The sequence below is a fragment of the Macaca thibetana genome, chromosome 20 (genome assembly GCF_024542745.1).
Source record: "Macaca thibetana thibetana isolate TM-01 chromosome 20, ASM2454274v1, whole genome shotgun sequence".
Taxonomy (NCBI): Eukaryota; Metazoa; Chordata; class Mammalia; order Primates; family Cercopithecidae; genus Macaca; species Macaca thibetana.
In genome coordinates, this window is record NC_065597.1 from 26,477,772 (window position 1) to 26,498,156 (window position 20,385).

Consider the following 20,385-nt stretch of genomic DNA (forward strand, 5'->3'; position numbering starts at 1 on the left):
AGACGGGGTTTCACCGTGTTAGCCAGGATGGTCTCGAACTCCTGACCTCGTGATCTGCCCGTCTCGGCCTCCCAAAGTGCTGGGATTACAGGCTTGAGCCACCGCGCCCGGCCAAACGTGTCTGTTTCTAACTGACCCCGAGAACAGAACTGGCAACGCCTTCGTGCAGAGGAGCCCTGCTCCACGGAGCTGATTCTCAAGAAATGTGCTGAAACTTTCTTTGGGCACAAGACACCTGTGTGCTTCTCATGTTTGGACCCAATCCTGTTCCTTCTGCCATCTGCTGTCTGTGTCGTTCTTGGATGCAGAACACAGCCCCCAAGCAGAGACGCTGAGTCCTCAGTCCCCAATCCTGGTGCCACCCACACCGGCTGTGTAACCCTGAGCCAGTCACTTCTCTTCTCCCATTAACCACACAAGGATAATAATGGAGTCTTCCTGGGGTCAGATGTGCACACTGGTACTCGGCACATACCCTGGGCGGCATAAACAGTTCGTGTGACAGGATCAATCAGGGCTTTCTATCATGAGGTTCTCTGTGGGGTAGGATGAGATTAGAAGCAAAGTTGCCTCCTTTTCTCCTCTGGTTCCATTCTTCTCTCTGGCAGTCAGCACAGTTCACAAGTGTATCAGCTGAGGAAGCATCTCACAAACTCTCTTCTCTCTTACTTCCATGCCCTTTTGGCACCGTGAACTTGAAATCACTGGCATGATGAGATCGAGTCCTATTCCCTGGGCCTTGTCCATGTGATCTGATTTGGAAGCAGAGTCTTTGTGGGTGTGATTTATTGAAGGGTCTGGAGATGAGAGTACGGTGGATTATCCAGGTGGGCCCTGAATGCCATCACAGGTGTTCTTAGAAGAAAGAGGCAACGGGAGAGAACACAGGCACACAGAAGCACAGGCAAGGTGAAGGCAGGGCAGAGAGAGATGTGGCCACCAGCCAAAGAATGTAGGCAGCTGCAGAAGCTGCATATGGTACGGAACAGACCTCCCCTAGAGCGTCCAGGGAGCACAGCCCTGCCCACACCTTAACTTTGGACCTGAGGCCTTCTGAACTGTGAGAGATCAAGTATCTGAGACCCTAAGCCACCTAGTTTGTGATATTTGTTACAGCATCCCCAGGAAAAGGATTTAGTGAGTGACGGGTGAGCCATTAGCATCAGCTGAACACAGAACTGAGGAGACAGAAACCCGGCCACACTGTGTGAGGCGCAGGGCAAAGCTTTCCTAGATAATAAATTATTCAGACTGCTGCCTCTCTGCCTCTCCCTTTCTGTCTCCTTTCACTGTCTCTCCTTCTCTTCTTTGTTCCTGATGAAGTTGATCTGCCTATAAATCATCGTCCTGTATGAACTTTTTAAAATTTTAAGATCTGGGATACTTGTGCAAAATGTGCAGGTTTCTTACATAGGTAAACGTGTGGCATGGTGGTTAGCTGAACCTATTAACCCATCACCTAGGCATTAAGCCCCACACGCATTAGCCCAGTATAAGCTTTGGTCTCCCTTTGGATGCCAGCTGATTCCTTTCTTCCATTGCCCGTGGGTTTCTGACTGCCCACAATTGCTAAAGCGAGTTGTATAGGCTGCAGGAACAGGTGCACAGGACTCTACGGCTTTCCCTGATGTGTCTTTTCTCTGCTGAGGTCGGACTTTTAGATGGCAATACATTTTAGTTTTGCTGGGCCAGGAGTGTGTCCAGGAGGTGGAATTCAGCAGAAGCAGAAAGTTCAAGGGTGTGGAAGATAGCAGTTCAAGTGGCAGCTGCAAAGGGCTTTTCAACTCAGTGTTTTTTCAGCTTGACTTGCAAATAGAGCCTCAAAGTTCTCAGCTCTTAAAAATCTTCAATGTGTCCAGTCTCATAGCAGGAGGGAGAATTTGAAGATGGCCAGTGTTGCTGTTTTTCAGGACCTAATACTTCTTTGTGCTCAGTGAATGGGCAAGTTATTCTGAGGAAGAAAATATATTAGAGGCTTCAGTGCTAAGTAATAATCAAATAGGTCGGGGGGTGAGCAGGCCTTCCACAGTCATTCACACAGGAAAAACATATTGAGGCTGGCCCCACCCTAAATCTCAGTGGCGAATAACTAAAACTATTCAAGAGTCACCTTACATCCACGGTGAGCCACATTGCCCTGATACCAGATGCTTTCAGGGCAACCTTGATCATGGGTTTTTGTCTAGTGCATCTTCATGCTGCAAGAAAACTCTGTGTTTAAGCATCTCTGTCTCCCAGCAAAATGTGGCCAGTGGAAAGTCCAGATGAGGCCTTTTCAGTCTGGTACCCACAGCCCTAGCACAGGGCCTGCCACAAAATAGGCCCCCATACAGACTGGAGTTGAACAAAACGCATTGTTTGCAACACGTGGGCAGGATTTCTTCTTTCCTGCAGCAGACGATGGGACTGACCCATAAAAGCACATCTCATATTTGAAATGTATGAGATTCTTGGATAGTGCAAAATACAGTGTGTGCATTACACACTGAGGAGGCTGCTGCAGTGTCTCCAAACCCCTAAGGTCACATAGGCTGGGAGACTTTTAAGAGACCCTGGTACTTTTGTTTCTGCAGTTTTCATAAATTTCTTTTACTTGGTCATAGTCTCTGGGTGATACTTGGTGTAACAGACAACTATTACAGTACAAGATGTCCGCTTCAGATCTGTGCAGCCCTCCTGGGCCCTTAGTTGGAGTGAATCAAAGCCCCTGCACACACATACACCTGTGTGCACCCTCTCAATTTGACATTCACCCATCCCTCTGCTTCCCTCCTTCAGAACCCTCTGCTGCTGGTGGTTTTCTGTTGGTTTGTTTTAGTTTGTTGCTTTTTTTAGAAAAAGATGTCTCACCATGTTGCCCAGGCTAGTCTCGAACTCCTGAGCTCAAGCAGTCCTTCCGCCTCTGTCTCCCAAAGTACTGGGATTGCAGGCGTGAGCACCACACCCAGCCCATCTCTGCTGCTTCTTGCTCATGGCATCATCCCTTTGGCTATCAAAAGGTAGCTCTCCTGGCCATCCCTTCGCAGAGGCCATAGTGGAAGTTTATAATTTGATCTTGGTTTTTTTCCTTTAGCTTTGTCCTTTCTGAAATTCTTCATTTTAGCCTAGATTCCTCTTGTAATAGAGCACAGCGTTCCAACAGTGCTCACGGATGACGCATTGCCTCAAAGTTGCCACCTCTGAAAGAGTGTAGTATGTCCACCCTACTCATTCGGTCGGAGGGAGAATCCAATTCTTCTACCTGTTCTGCTGCTGCAAATGATAATAGCAACCACCACAACCACAGGCTCAGCAGACAACATGCCTAGCCCAGAGCTGCACGTCCTCTGCCTCTCATTTGCCCATCACAGATACCCAACAAGACAGACGCCACTAGTATGAGCTTCTTGTTGTGGCTGTCATGAATTGCCACATATTTATGGCTTAAAATATGCAAATTTATCTTCTTACCCTTGGGCCAGAAGTCCAAAATCAGTCTCATTGGGTTAAAGTCAAGGTGTAGGCAAGGCTGGTTCCTTCTGGAGGCTCCAGGGGAGAATTCACTTTCTTGATTTTTCCAACTTCTAGGGGTCACCTGCACTCCTTGCTTCCTGGCCCCTTCCTTGGTCTTCAAAGCCAGCAGTATAGTGTCTCCAGATCTCTTTCTTTGACTTCTGCTTCCCTGGTCACATCTCCTCTGACTCTCCTGTCTGTCTCTTACAAGGACCTTGTTGGGCCCACCCACATAATCCAGGATAAGCCCCTCATCTCAAGATCTTCAATCACATCAATTAAGTTTCTTTTACCTTGTAAGATAACATGGTAAGATATTTACCGGTGTTGGGGATTAGGATATAGGGATGTTTGGGACTGTTATTTTTCTAATCATACTTTTATGACTGCCTTTGTAACTGTTTAGTGACTTTTGCAGCTCAGAGAGGCTGCCCATGTGCCCAGGCTCCTCAGTGAGTGAACTGAAGGAGGATTTGAAGCAGGCAGGATTTGATCTTGGAACCTGGGCTCTAAACCACTACTACACCATATGCTCACCCAAGCAGTGCCTAAATGCCTATCTTCTTTGCCAGGCTCTCAGCAACTTGCAAGGAAGAGTCATATTTTAACTATCTCTTGAATCTCACCAAGTGCATGGGAGAGATCCCAGGATATTGTTGAGGCTTAATATTGAGTTAAAATGGTAGTTGCCTCCCTTGTACAAATCTATTTAGACAACCTAGGGTTACTTTGTTTTTGTTTGTTTGTTTGTTTATTTTTAAAAAGAACCATTTCACACTAACCTAGCTTTCATTCAAGACTTCTCTTCTGCTGCTTTGTCAAAAGTGGTGCTTCTGGGCCGTGCTTCCCCCATCTTTTGATAACAATATTCTCAGAGAACACGGTGTCTTGGGCTGAATGTTACATGTAGTGACTCACTTAATCCATGCACCAACCCCGTCAGGTGAAAACCATTACTGTCCCCACTTACCACCATTAAACCTCAGGCTCACAGTTGTCCAGAGAGGAGCAGCTGTTCAGTGGCAGAGCTGGGACTGAAACTGGGGACTCTGTCTCCTGTGGGCATGCTCCTAACCCTCTGAGTATTGTGAGTCTGGATGGGAGGCCAGTGGGGATTTATGTCAGATGGTGCCCTGTGGTTGTAACCAATGAAAACCAACCCAGACTTTCTTTAGCAAAGGGGAATTGATGAGTGGATCTCTCCCCTAACAAGAGGCTGGAGATGTCAGCTTGGGGAGAGCAGGAGCCATGATGACTCTGGAGCCCTGAAGCCGGCCCCAGGAGCTGGCCTGTAGCAGAGGCAGTGGAGTCAGGGCACTGCCACTCAGGGGCGGGACTCACAACCCAGATCCGAGGGAGCATCAAGTGCAGCTCTCTTGAGTCATGTCCATTGGCCCTTGGGATGTGGGGAGCAGGTGCCTTTGCTCTCTCTCCTGCCAGGTGGTTTCCAAGAGAAGAGCATTCCAATCTGGAAAAGCAGTATTATTGTAGGGTAGAAACGAACACATGGGGAAGACCATTTAAAACCACGAATGAAACAGAGTATTCATACAGAATGTGCCAGAAGCTCCTGGATCAAATCTCCTTTCACTCCTTAAATATTTATTGAGCACCTACTGTGTGGCTGGCCCTGTTTCATTCAGGGGATATGAGGGTGAATCAAATGTGCATTGTTAAGTTTCATGGATCGAAGTTATCCCTTGAGTGGTGGCCTTATGGCTTGGAAGAGGTATTACAGCTGTCAGTTGTGACATCCACAGTGGAGAGAAATGAATCCCGTCAAATGGAAATGACTCTCCAGTTCCATGGGGCACAGATGGCCTGGGAGAAGCTACCCAGGCTGTGAGCCCAGACAGTCCAGAAGGCCCCCTCTTAGATCTCAATCCCAGCACATTTAATTTCAGTTCTGTGTGACCCTGATAGAGATCCTTCATCAAGTTTTATTCTTCATAAAAGATCCATTTCCATAGACTCATAAAGCAACTCCTTCTAATTCAGTGTTATTTTATAAATACTTTCATTGCTCGCATCAATCGCAGGCAGCCGACTTCCCAGCCATAAAACAACAGCTTGCAACATCACCATGTTACCCAATATGTATTTACTTATCAAGTTGGAGAACACATGTTTGCAAAATCAGCAACATTACAGCTTTACTAGCAATTTGCTGGCACTTTCTTCCCGTTGAACACGGAGTCTCAATTGTGTGGTATTTCAACATCCTGGCTCATTTGTATCTTGTAACTGCAGTAATCACCAGCACCCTGCAAACCTCGTGGAGTTCCTTGTTGATCATACCTGGAACTTCAGCCAGGTCACTCACCTAACAGGTGTGGTTCTGGAATCATCAATCATCTGTCCTGCACTACACCTCAAGGATATAGGTCCTACATGTCCCTTGGGCTTCTGGACCTAGCTCGAAGATGCCGCAGACAAGCTGTAGTGCAGGGCAAGGTGCTCAATAGCCACTCTGTAGGGAGAATTCTGGAAAATTATTCTACCTGCAAAATGCAATGTGAAATACCTAACTGACATGAACTGTGTGGAGTTGAGTAGGGAAGTGGGAAGAATAAACCATACTTCCTGGGTTTGCCTCTCAGCTCAGCGACTTACCAGCTAGATAACTGTGCTGATGGGCAAGTGGTTTCACCTCCCTGGGCCTTAGCTTCTCTCTCCATAAAATGGGCTAATGACACCTGCCTCACAGGGTTTTTGGGATGATTAAATGCTTGCAATGCCCTGAGTCATCTGCAGTGGCATCAACCCTCATAAAGGTTAGCTCCCCTTCACTCTCACACCAACTTTCATATTCATTCAGGAAGATGCTTGTGTATGTCCCTCTGAGTCCATACTCAGCCACTTGCCAGTAGTGATGATGGAGTGGTTATTTGACTTCCCCAAGCCTGATTATCTTTCTTTTAACATAGAGATGATCTGATTACTGATTACTGATTACTGATCTGGCAGGCTGTTAAAAGAACTATTTCTGGTGCACAGTCCACACGTGTATGTCCTCCCCCATGGAATTACTACAAAAGTCTCCTCATCAGCGCCCCCTATATTTTACACAGTCATAAGTGTTGGCCCATTTTACAGGTAAGGAAACTGAGCCTCTGTGAGGTTGTGTATGTTGCTCAGATCACATATCCAGTAAGTAAGGCGTCAGATTCTCCATCTGTTCACCTCCTATCATTCCAAGGGTTCCACTCTCAACGCCCCACACCAGGCCAGTAGAATAAAAATCTCTGGGGGAGAGTCTCAGACATCAAGAGTATTTTAAAATATCCTCAATGAGTAGCTGGGGTTGCAAGGCAATAGCCCCAGGCTATGTTTGCTCAACCATATTCTCATGTATGGCCCACATCTGGTGGGTCCCACCAGAAAAAAAAAAAGGCGGGGGAAATTTAGCAGAAATATTGCATTAAAAAGGAGCATGTATCTTAGAATACAGCAAATTAAAGCAGAAATCAAGGAAATAGCAGTTCTCTAGTGTCTAAAGCAAGGTCAAGAGCTGGGAGCCAGAGGAGGAATAAACTGTGAAGCCAGCACAGGTCTCCCAGGACAGGGAACCCAGAGCTTAGGGCTGGAGAAGGCACTCCCAGAGAAGGTCCAACCCTAGCGCAGTCACTGTTTGACTTCTGCCCAGGTACATCTTGCTTCTCACCCAGTAGGGAAACAACCGCTAGAGGAACCAAGAGTTCAGTGAGCAGGTGCAGTTCTGGGGCCATAATGATGAAAAGGAAGGCATGCGCATTGTTGCCTGATCACCTGAGTATAGGCACTGAGGCCGAGACACTGAGTGTCCAGGTGCCCCCCTGTATTTCCCAGGCCTTCCACCATCTGACTCCTGGCTCTTGACCACGACTGTCTGTGTGATTTGCAGAGCCCATTGTAAAATGAAAACTCAGGGTCCCTTGTTCAACAACAATTAAGAATGTCTAGAGGGTGACAACAGAGCACTAAACACAACAGAGGTGCCATCTGAGCAAAGGGCTCTGTGCAACTGCACAGGACACACGTTCATGAAGTCCACCTGCTCTTGAACTTGCCTTAGACACCAGGTCTGGCCGCTGAATTGCAGGCAAGAGTGCTGTGTGTCATTTCTAACTGAAGCATTCAATGAGTCAGCAGGTGAGTTTGCATCTCTCTGCCCCTCCTGCAGCAATCAAGAAACCACATGTTCCAGGTGGCATGGCTATAAGATGCAAGGGTCTGGATCCCTAAGCCGCCACTTGAAGAGGGTCTGCCCTTGAAGGGAACCCCCAAAGTGGACTGAACTTCAGTGAGAAATTAACATTATATGCTAAGCCATTGAAATGGCAGGATTGGACTGTTATCTCAATCTAGCCTAGCCTAATATAGTCTATTTTTTGTTTGTTTGGTTTTGTTATTGTTTTTGAGAGGGGGTCTCTCTCTGTCACCAAGGCTGGAGTACAGTGATGTGATCTCAGCTCACTGCAGCCTCCACCTCCCGGGTTCAAGCAATTCTCACACCTCAGCCTCCCCAGTAGCTAGGATTACAGGGACGTGCCACCACGTCCAGCTAATTTTTTGCATTTTTAGTAGAGAAAGGATTTCACCATGTTGGCCAGGCTGGTCTTGAACTCCTGACCTCAGGTGATCTGCCTGCCTCAGCCTCCCAAAGTGCTGGGATTACAGGCATGAGCCACCATGCCTGGGCTATGGTCTGTGTTTTTAAAGAGCAAATTGCTGTGCCTTTGCCCTTAAATAGATATAAATGATAGGGACAATAAGCCTGTTGTTCAGAATTAACCTAGGGGTTCATTAATATTTAGTGTCAGTCAAGCATCAATTACTTACCTGCTTTCTACTCCACCTTTTTCTTACCTTAAGCTGTAAAAGAAGAAAAATGATAAAAACTCATCTTTATTTATTCACTTATTCATGTATTTATTCACTTGTGCATTTGGCAAATGTTTACTAGACTCTTACTACATGCAAAGCGTTATTTTGGTGCCTTTGAACATTTTCGTATTTGTCAGATATAGAGCAGCATCCTTAACCTCTACACACTAGATGCCAGTATCACAACCCCTGCCCCAGTTGTAACAACCAAAAGTATCCCCAGGCATTGCCAAATGTCCCGTACAGGGGCTAAAATACTCCTCACTGAAAACCACTGCTGTAAAGAGGACTAGACTTGCCATTTTAAAATCTCTTAAATCGGCTGGGTGAGGTGGCTCACACCTATAATCCCAGCACTTTGAGAGGCCAAGGTGGGCAGATCACCTGAGGTCAGGAGTTTGAGACTAGCCTGGCCAACATGGCAAAACCATGTCTCTACTAAAAATACAAAAATTAGCAAGGTGTGGTGGTGAGTGCCTTTAATCCCAGCTACTCGGGAGGCTGAGGCATGAGAATCACTTGAACCTGGGAGACAAAAGTTGCAGTGTGCTGAGATCGTACCACTGCACTCCAGCCTGCACCCCAATGACAAAGCGAGACTCTGTTTCAAAAAAAACTCTTACATTGGTTAAACAAACAAAAATACACCCACGGTGTCCTTTTGTTGTTTTTAGGAGTTTATGGAAAAATATACTTGAGAGTTACAACTACTCCAGGCTAATTCAATATAAAGATTTTTTTATTATTAGTTTGGAATATTAAAGACAAAGTTTCCACTTAAAATTGATTTTTGAAGTGGTTTTAGGCAAGATCATTTAATTCAGCATAGAGTATCCTATGTCTTTCAAAAAGAACTTCATAGGAATGATAAATAAAAAGATTAAGTGGAATTTTTAAAGGGTGTAAGAAAAATATTACTGTAGAAATCTGGATAAAATGAAGAAATTAGGACAGTAAAGTGAATCATGATGGGGGGACCCCAGTTTTGGCCATGTGTTACCTAATATGTCATAAACAGTTCTTCAGCTTCATTAAACCATAGCTCACCAGAAAGAAGGGCAGACACTGGAGGTTAAACTGCAGTGAATGAAAACCTGAAATAATCACAAGGTGGTCCTGTTGCCATTATCTCTTTATCAGTATAAAAATAAACAACCTTTGAAAACAGATGGAGACAGTCATTGCTTAACTTGTCATAACTTATTACATATTTGACTGTCAATTTATACTTAAAAAACCAACTAGCTCCAGGGAGACAAAGTAAAGTGGAGAGGAGAAGCGAAGCCTATTGCATTTCAATTCAAGCCTGTGGTAATTTCAGCGGCAAGGAGACACTTAGGACTGCTTTCAAATGAAGTCAGCAACTGTCCCAAAATTTAAGGCATTCTCATTTTTAAGAGCAGCGTTGTGTTCCTATGGGATGGCACTTCCTCGACTCAAACCTGCGTCAGGAGTATATATATATCTCATGCCCACTTATTCAGTGCTGTTCTCCCACAGGGTGAGAGCTCTCTGAACCAGATCATTCTTGGACAGATGAATTTTCCTGTTCTAAACAGGGAGGTGGGAGGAAGAAGGGCAAGATGTTTCCAATGGATGTACCATTTTTTAAAGTTGTAATCTATCACTGGAGGACTCATCAACAACATTTAATTCATGCCTTTGGGGGAAAGAATGGCTCTACCAGTAGCCAAGATCAAAAACTGGTGGGCCTCAGACCGAAGCCTGCCATAACCTCTTTTCTTTGGCCTTCCTAGTCCCACTCAATGATCTTTTATTTTTTAAATTTGAAGTAGTATCTAACCTGTAAACATTTTGACAGTTTATACAAAAATTCGAATTCCCACCTTTTCTTAAAAAATGAAAAGGACTGGCTAGTCCAGGCTCGTATTTCAGTCATACAGTAATTCCTCTGAGCTAAAAGGCAGCTGCCGCCTTAGGCAGGAGGCACACGCTCCAGTTTGCCACCATCCCCACCTCTCCCGATTGTCTTGAAAGCACTTTACTCAAGTGAAGCTACTTGTATGGTCACTGAGTGAGTAGGTGAGCTTCTCACTCCTGGCCCAGCTCCCACTCTGACCACAGAGATTCCCACCTTCGAGGCCAGTGGGACTGGGCTCCTATCAGAGGACCGACCAAAGGTCATAAGTATCTTCATCAAAACTCACATTACCAAGCATTTTCTGGATCAAATGCACAGCTGAGCCACCCTATGAAAATGTGGGAGGGGTCCTTGTGCTGGTGAATGACAACCCCTGGATAACTGGGCAGCCGAGAGACAGGCCCCCAAAAGGAGCAAGGGTTGCAAAGCCAAATCTCCCAGACCTTACCTTAGACATAAGCCTGCTTCTGTCTTCCCAAAATCAGACTGGAATCACCTCTTTTCTCTGCCACTCTACAGTTCCATCTTCCTACCCTCAGAGTATAGGGGCAGGGATTTCTTTAACAGTCTTCACACCCACAGCTGAGAGCCAACCTCCTCCTCCCACCTGGCTGGCCAGTAGAGTGTTTTGAAGATGAGCAAAAAAAAGGAAAACAAAAAACAAAAAAACTGAATGATGAGGAGTGGCTTCCAATTGGACATCCCCTCAAATGAAAATAAAGCCAGTCTGAAAAGCAAACGTAGGCCAGTGGGAAAATGAGACATTATTTACGATTCATCACATGGGTGGCTTTCCAGGAACGCGTGCCCTGCCAAACGTGGGCTGCCTCTGGATCCCTATCAGGCTGGTTGGTTATCTTTCATCAACTAGTCATTCGACACTTTCCCTATCAATTGCTGTCTACTCAAGAATGTTGACATGACCAGACGAAGGGGATGCATGCATGCGTGCACTCAACAGAAGTGTCTAGGCTTGTCTAAGGGAAGAGAGGAGTTGTTTCCTGATGAGATTTTAAGTAACTCCTGCTTCCATAGATCCTGAGAGTGAGTCCCAGAAGTAGTATGTCTTAAGCCCTAAGTGGTTGGGTCCCACAAGACATTTCCCTCGTCATCATTGCACTCAGCAGTGGGTCCTCACAGAACTGAGTTCTAAATTGTGAGAGTCAATTAAAATAACAATAAAACTTACATTTCTCCATTACTTACCATCATCCAGGTATTGGACTTCGTATAGATTAATTTATGCATTCTCAAAGGGGGCAATATTACTTCTAAGCGAGAGAAAATTGGTCATTAGGAGAGATGGGTTTAACATATTAGATGTATTAGATATTACAATGGTTTGTGCCCTGCCAGGGCCATAGCACATAAATAGATATACAGTATATCTATAGAATTAACATTTTGTGATGGAGTGAGAGAGTGTCAAGTAGAAAAAATGTCTAAAAATGTTCTTGGGGGAAGGTGTTAATGGAAATACAAGAGGTTGAGAGAGCATCAGTCCACTCAGTGCCTCCAAAAACTCATGAGAGAGGAGCTGTTTTGTCAATGAAAAGTTGAGGCGGGGCGTGATGGCTCACACCTGTAATCCCAGTACTTTAGGAGGCCAAGGTGGGCAGATCGCTTGACTTCAGGAGTTCAAGACCAGCCCAGGCAACATGTCAAAACCCCATCCCCATCTCTATGAAACTTAGCTAGGCATAGTGGTACGCACCTATAGTCCCAACTACTCGGAAGGCTGAGGTAGGAGGATCGCTTGAGCTTGGGAGGTCAAGGCTGCAGTGAGCTGTGATCACACCACTGCGCTCCAACCTGGGTGACAGAGGGTGACCCTGTCTCAAACAACAACAAAAAAAGTTGGGGTTTAACTGCCCAGAGAAGCCCAGTGGGTGAGGCCTGGGTTTCAAACTAGACAGCCCAAGTCCTTAGCCGGGCCACTGGCTTGGTTCTGCTTTGGTTTTGCACACTGAGGTCTCTCTCTTTGCTGTTGAGGACTGTTAGGAGAGAACTGGCTCATGTCCACCTGCTTGGTCAGGAAGCAATTTTAGATTGGTGGGTTTGGGGCAGTCAGTTGAGTGAATGGGTCGTGGGCTGTGTCCCAGGCACTAAAGTCACATTTGCAACAGTTCTCACATCGGCAGTCTACTGCTCATGACCAAGAGACATGTCTACATCTGAAAGCAAAACTTGGCCTGCAGGGTGACCACCTCATTCTGGTTTGCCCAGGACTGTCCTGGAATCCCCTCAGTCCTGGGAGAACTATGTGGTTCTCACTTGGAACCAGGAGACCCAAAACCTTCAAACTGAAGGATCTTCAATGGAAATTTAGTTTCCGATGAGAATCATTCCAACTAGATATATCCCAAAATGTTAGAATTTAAAATAGCAGCTTCTACATCTGTCTCACCTGGCTAAGCACCCTCAGCTGCTGCTGGTCTAAGGCTTGTCTTCTGTTACAGGGGCAAACACATAAGTAACGTGGTGCAGTGCAGGATCCATGACCACATTCTCCTTTGAAAGCTCAACTGTTAGATCCTTTGGTCACAGAAGCCATCGTTTGGGTGGAATTAGAACTCACTGCCTCCTCTAGTGAGTTTGATGCTTGACAATTATGTGCCATTTCGTCACATCAAAGAGGTTCACCTGGTGACATCTGCCATCTCTGCTCATGTTTGCTTTAACATCACACTTCTCCCTGGAAAGCACATGGTTGCCCTAACTGTGCTATCAGAAATCCGGTGCTGAATATAGATCTGAATGTCTATGTCTCAATACATGATTCGCTTATAGGAATAGCATTTTGCAAAAAATGAGCCTGACACTTTTTGATCAGGCAAAGGAAATGTTTAGGGATGGAGTCAAAGAAATGTTAAGAACAGAATAATTTTGTCACTGTCTTTTGGAGCATCCCCATCCTTGCGGCCGGCCGAAAATCCTCCATCACTGTCAGATCTGCACTCTCCTTTCTCAAGGGCTTGGCTGTGCTTGAAGTCACAGGAAAGCAAAACTTCAAAGCTGGCTTTCAAGGTCAAGAAACCAGGCGGCACTTGCTTTAATCAGAGAGCTGCGGTCAAGAGGAAGGGGCTACCTGGCCACAAGGAAGCGATCATGCTTGCTAATCAGCCCGTCAGGCTGGCGGCCGTGTCCTTCGACAAAAGAAAATGACGGCCCGACTTGAGACTTTCAACCAGCAACCTGGGATGTTTTTTTCCCACTTTGGAGGAGCCGCTGCTAGTTCATCTGGCTCATGGGGTGACAGGGTGATTATAATTTATTTTGACACTCAGGAGAATATTGTGACGGGGGAAAAGTCAGAAATGTACTGTGTGGAAGCCCCAGTGCGTGTCTATCGTATAATTATCCTTTCTCTGCTGTCTGGAAACACAAGACAAGCCCGGATGGGAAGCTGCCTGGGCTGGTGAAAACAAAGTGGTGGACATGGACTCCAGTGTATGGGACTGCATAAGAGGAGAGGTACAGGCATCACCCACAGGCAATTGGAGCAGGTACACTGATGCCCACCTGCTGCATGTCAGCCTTGGGCATAGCATTGATGTGTGACCCAGGAATCCCATTCCAGCAAGGACCTCCAGGGCACCTTGAACAGGAAGCTCAGAGGCAGTTGTGAAAAATCTCCAGGCACATTGCTTAGTTGTTCGTTCTTCTTTGAAGACAAGGTACTGGTGGCTCTGGTCAGTGTGGAATGAGGCAACACTACAGTGAATGGCAAGAAGGCAATTCAACTCAAAGAACACTGATGAAGACGTACTGCGTGTCAGATATTGGGCTTACAAAATGAATAAAAGAGTCTATACTGTCCAAGAGATCACATCTAGGACCATGTGGCCCATCACGAAAAGATAGACAGTTCTGAGATAAAGAGGTTCCATCAACAGCAAAGTTTGGCGAGTGCGGCAGAGTCCACCCGCTCTTCGAGATTGACGCTGTAAGCGTGCTTAATAAAGGCATTGAAAAGTCCTCCAGGGAAACACTGCTTCGCGGTGTTTGTCACATATTTCCCAAATCTGTTTCTCCACTGAATCTATGAAGCCAGAGTTCCTCGGAACCAATTTAGGGAATGCTGGTTTAGGGAGTTTATCCAGCCTTTGCAGAACGCAGAAGTAAAGAAACCATGATCCAGCCTCCAGAGGAGGTACTGGCGAGGGCCAAGCATTGCACTCAGCAGATAGGCTGAGGTTCAGAGTAAAGCCTGGTCTTAGAGGCAGACTAGAGGACCACGTGGAGACATGGTGTAGACTACAGAATGTGTGTATGCACATGTGTGTGTGTTGAGGGTTGTTGTGATAGCCACAATAGAAACCCAGATCTGCATGCTAAGACCATGGGCAGGGTGGAAGGGAGAAAGGACCTTGTGAGAGAGAGGGCTGTCCTGTCACCCTTTGTCCCACATTCTTTGCACAACTTAATCCTAGTCTCCTGTATTTTAGGCCTTTGCCTGCACTGCCATAATTGGCTCAGAAGCCAGGACAGAGTTTAATACTACAGGGCATCTTCTCTGAACACTAATGTACTAGGCACTGTACAAATAGGTCATCCCATGAAATCCTCACAACAAGCAAAGAGGAATGTTGAAAACGGGGAAACTGAGGCTCAGAGAGAGATGAATACTGTGGCCATGGGCACACAGCTTCTAAAGACTTGAACCCAGATATGTCACCTCAGAGTCGTTGTTTTCAATGCTGCAAACCTATTTACCTGACTTATGCACAATGCGGTTCCCACAGAGGCGCGATTTCCTCCAGAGTAAATCCAGTGATGCATTCGTGTCTGGGTTGAGACAAACACAGGGCTGAAGACCGAGTTCAGTTGTTCTGTAAAAATCCATTAAAATAAAAAGCATTTTCTGTGTATGCTTGGGAATATTCCAGGATAATTTTGTGTTATATCGTGTTGTCAAATCTGTAAACAAAAAGATATCCTCAGTGAATTTCCTGGTGAAAACTAAAGACTCATCAACCTGAGAGGTCTTTTTTTTTCTTCCTCTAATCATTTTAATGCATATGTCAGTTGCAAGCCATGATGACTTCATTTTTATACCCTCTATGACTTCAATTAAAGGCAGATTAAATAGGGCACAAATCCAATCAATCAAGCATTCATTAGACATTAACTAGGTGCAAGGCCCTGGGTCAAGTGTACTTAACCAGAGACTGGTGTGGAATTGATGGGGTTAAGGCTTCCTTCTATGTCTTTGGCCACACGGAGCTCCCTACAGCAAATCCCTGGGTAAGATCGCAGGCCTGAAATCTGCCTCTGATTTCTGATGGGGTAATTCTCAAGTTTGCCTAGATTAGGAAGGTTAATATGTGTCACATTTCACATCAGTTTCCGTAGACTGCGAGTGATGGCCTAGACCACTGTTTGATATCACTGGTTCTGCAGCATGGTCAATGGGAGACAGAGCCATGTTGTTCCTGCTGTCTTCCAGAGGCAAGGGGGCTGCATAGGCCAAGAATGTGCTTTTTGGGCGCTGAACCTTGAAGCTTGCCCTGAGACCGTTTCTCAGGGCAAAGAAACAAGGTGGATAGGAAGTGCACCTTGAAGCATGTGGCTGGATGACACCATTGGTGAAATTAACCGAGACTGCTTAACAAATCAATCGAACATTGAGGGTGGCCAGATCTTCCTTGTTTATCTGATCAGTCAGGCCTAATGGCTGATAATCTAATTCCAGTGGTGAGGGAAAAAAAAACTGGCTTTGATGATTAGAGAAGCATTGTTATGGAAGGGAAAGCAATACTGGGTGGTGGTAAAACCAGATGAATTCTATCTTTCCTTTAGGCCTCAGTGTTTTCTTCATATGAGTATTCCTGCTTCTTTGATGAACATACATCAGCTGCTTTGATCTCTTCCGGTTAGGTTACACTTTGAGTCCAGACAGATTCAAAATCAGAAGATGGGGCCTTACATTTGTAGAAGAATATATTGGGATAAAAAGTTATGGTTAGGCAGGATGCCCTAAGCCAAATATGATAGCAATACAATTGCTATTGTCAATCACCAAAACCGGCAGGCATGTTTTTATGGGTACTTATAATTATACTCTTTGTAAATTAAATTTTAATGGCCAAAGCAATACATTCACCTTGTAAAAATAAACAAAATGTTATAGATGGGGCCAACATCTTTCCCAATGACCATGCCAAATCCCAATCCCCTCTCTTCTTCTCCACATTTAACCACCATCACCAGAAAGAAGTTCTCCTTATAGACCTTGTTCTATGCACTTATAAACTGTACCTGTAGAACATGTGAATACAGTATTGTGGCATGTTCTGTAAGCAAGTTCACAAAAATGATATCACTATCATCCTGTGGGTAAGGAAAGTTAAAATGTGCCACATTTCACATCAGTTTCCGTATACTTCAAGTGGCTGCCTGGACCGCTGTTTGAGAATGCTGATTCCATGCCGAGGTCAATGGGAAACAGAACCATGTTGTTCCTGCTGCTCTCCAAAGGCAAGGGGCTGCATGAGCCAAGAATGTTCTGTTCGGGTGCTGAACCCCGAACATTCCTCAACCTGACATTTTTACTAAATAATATATCTTGAAGAGTTTCCCACATTAGAACCCATTAGATCTACAGTCTTTTTAAGCTGCTATAAAATATCTCAGTGTGAGAATACTATCATTTTAACAATTCCCCTGTTGATGAACAGCTAGGCTGTTTCCAAATTTTTCACCTAGACAGATAATTCGGCTAGAAATTTGTTTGCACAGATCCCTTGTGGACACATGCAGTTGTTTCTGAAAGTAGATGCCAAGGAGATGAACTCTTTGCTGTGTTACTCTTTGCTGCCCAATGGTCCTTGACAGCGGATATACCCGTTTCCCTTTATATCAGCTGCATGGGAGGAAGACCCATTATCTGACACCCTTATCAATCATTGACGTAACCTAACACTCCACATGCTTGTTATAGAATCAGGTCCTGTTTGTGTGACTCTTGCTTGTTTGTGAGTGAACCCAACCGTGGTACCCTCATTTTATATTGGAAGTCCCTAAAATAACACGGCTGCTACATAATAGGTACACATTAGGTTTGCTCTCGTTCCCTTTAACTGGAATGTCTTTTTGCTTTGGGGTCCCTTCTACTTGTTCCTGCCTACTCTCTTCTTAGGTGTGTGCATCAGACACCTTTGTGCAAACCCCAGACTCACTGAGGTTGTTTGCCTCTGTATTCGTAACACCCTCTCTCAATGTGCCTGATAGGTCTTATGCTCGTTATATGTTTATCTCTTCTACTAATTTCTGAGCTCCTGCACACCCAGGAACATGCCTCTTTGTACTCTTGTTTCCCCAACACCCAGCCCAGGCGCATAGAGTTGGCATTCAATAAGAGCTTTAAAAATGAAGGCCATGGCTATGTGTGATGGCTCATGCCTGTAATTCCAGCACTCTGGGAGGCCGAGGCAGGTGGATCACCTGAGGTCAGACAAACCGGGCCAAAACGGTAAAACCCCATTTCTACTAAAAATACAAAAAAATAGCTGGACATGTTAGTGCACGACTGTAATCTCAGCTACTCAGGAGGATGAGGCAGGAGAATCACTTGAACCTGGAAGGCGGAGGTTGCAGTGAGCCGAGATCACGCCACTGCACTCCAGCTTGGGTGACAGAGTGAGACTCTGTCTCAAAAAAAGAAAAAAAAAATAATAAAGAATGTCCCTGTCGCAAAGCCACGTCCACAGTGGAATGAAAGCCCCTGAAAATAAACAGTGTATCAACAGAGGGAAAAATTAAGCGGTCAGTCTGCTGAACAGCAAAGATTTTTTTTTCTTTATTTCAGGTCTTTCCATGGGATGGAGCAGGGAAGGAAAGGAGGAAGAATAGCTGAAACATAGCAAAGCTTAGGAAATACTTTTCTTTTTTAATCTGGAGAGTGATTGGCACACTGTTGCATTGCTATTGCCCAGGTGGGGAAGGGGCTCTGACCGTTGCTGACCCATTGATAACCATTCCCTGCCTTTCTGTCCTGCCCCGATAGGGACCACGGTGATGCGGATGACAGCCTTTGATGCAGATGACCCAGCCACTGATAATGCCCTCCTGCGGTATAATATCCGTCAGCAGACGCCTGACAAGCCATCTCCCAACATGTTCTACATCGATCCTGAGAAAGGAGACATTGTCACTGTTGTGTCACCTGCACTGCTGGACCGAGAGGTGAGCTGAAAAGAATACACTTTCTTTTTCACGAGAACAGAATGTGGCTTCATGCAAGGGGTGATGTGGGGCTCCAGTCAGTGGCTTTTTATACTGTAAAGGCAGAAATCAGGTGTTTACCGTGTTTTGGTGGGGAAAATCTATAACGGGAAATGGGATATTATGTGACCCCAGAAAACACATGCTCTAAAAGGCTAAAGCTCTTGGAACTGTTTGTATTCACTCAACCTGATACCTGTTTCCTCAACAGCCACTTATTCTCTAGGCCCTGGTGATTCCAGACTCTGCCTCTAGCCCCTGCTTTGATGCTAGAAGGGAGAGGGAAAGACGAGGGAAGGAGGGGAAGGGAAGGGAGGTGGCTTCGTCCAAGATCACAGAGGCTGTCCCTGCTGCAGAGTCAAATGGCCATGACTCCCTTCTCCAACCCTTTGCTGCAGGCGTCCTGCATTCCTCCTTGAACCCTTCTCTTCCTCCATCTCTGTTCTCGTCCCTTTTGGCTCTCTCTGTGAAATCTCCCCCGTCTCCTGGGTCACATGTCACAAACCGGTGACCCCTGGACCAGTCAGTCCACATGCCTGCTCTTTGGTTTTGCCCACAGTGTTTTACAGTTTTCAGAATTAGTTGCCATATCAAAATATTTAGATTTCATATTTCTGTTTTAAAAATGCCAATTTCCAGTTTTCTTAGAAATCAGAAATCCTGGAGACATCAGGTCCACTTTCCACACATGCACCATCGGTGATGTGAGGTGTGATGCTCCAGTGGATCCAGGGTCAGCTGCCCCCTTCAGATGGGACATGTGCTCCCACCTCGATTACGTTTCCACCCGCATGGGCCCCTCTGGCCCTGCCCTTTCCTGAGTTTGAGGTCCACCCTGTAGCTTACCATAAGCTACCTTAAGTAGAAGACCCTTGCGGCCCTCCAAACTCAGCATCCTTAAACCAACTCGTGGATTCCTACCCATTCTTCGTTCTCCATCTACCCTAAGCCTACTCCTATTCTGCAGTTCCCTGCTCCTGACATCATCCCACAGGCATAGCACCTTGGAGTTGTCCTTGACCTTCTGCAAGAACCATCCACTCTGTGGTAACTGCTGGGCTTCCCTCAGGGGCTCTGTGCAATTCCCCCTCAGTGTTTTTGATGAAATAAATTCATGGTTCGGAATGTCGTTTCCTCTGCTTTCTCCTCTCTTACATGCTGTAGTTTCTCAAGAGATTCTGGATTATATCAACTCTCCCTAAGAAGCTGTCCTCATCCACCTGATTCTTCCACATTCTTGTTCTTCCTCCCATCTCTGACTACCCTTGCCTGTCGCCATCCTATAGAAATTGGCATGTGCTAATTAAGGTTGTCATTTGTCTCTGAAGAAGATTCTCTTTCTCTTGGTCTAGGCCTGAATTGTCCAGTACAGAAACCACTAGTCACATGGGGTTATTGCAATTTTAAAGTATATTAACTGAAATCAAGATGTAAAAATCAGGTTCTCAGTCACATGGGCCACACACTTCAAGTGCTCAGTGGTCATACGTGGTTGGTGGCTATTGTACTGGACAGTGCAGACCTAGAACACTTCCATCACCCCAGAAGGTTCTATGGGGCAACAATGGCCTAGACTGTACATTTCTTGACAATAGAGACTGTGATCATATGCATGTTTGTATTTCTACTGCCTAGCATGGTTGAAGCACTCCTGAAAATCCTAATTATATGTTTGTTGGCATAGAGGGAAAAAAAAAGGAAAAAGAGTTGGAAATAAAACTAAGATCTTACATAAGCAGTGCGAAACAGAAGCTCGAAATAGGTAATTATTGAAAGGGAGAGAGAGAGAAAGAAATTTGCGTTGAAACTCTGATTGTCCTTTGGAAAATGTACTTGTTTCTAGTTAAAGAATAGGGAAGTAGAAAAAGTAATGAGTCCATTTCCTTCATTTCATCTCCCATTCTCTTTCTAACCTTCTT

At 45.4% G+C, this 20,385-nt stretch overlaps 1 protein-coding gene across 2 annotated transcripts in view; it reads left to right on the top strand.

Moving 5' to 3' along the window:
* The window catches only part of CDH13 (cadherin 13), a 1,164,483-nt gene that overhangs the window by 840,326 nt on the left and 303,772 nt on the right, over nucleotides 1-20,385 (top strand). For both annotated transcript variants that reach the window (XM_050775044.1, XM_050775045.1), the window contains one exon: nucleotides 18,249-18,427. In XM_050775044.1, coding sequence (XP_050631001.1) covers nucleotides 18,249-18,427 — 179 coding nt within the window. The remainder of the gene's footprint in view (nucleotides 1-18,248; nucleotides 18,428-20,385) is intronic.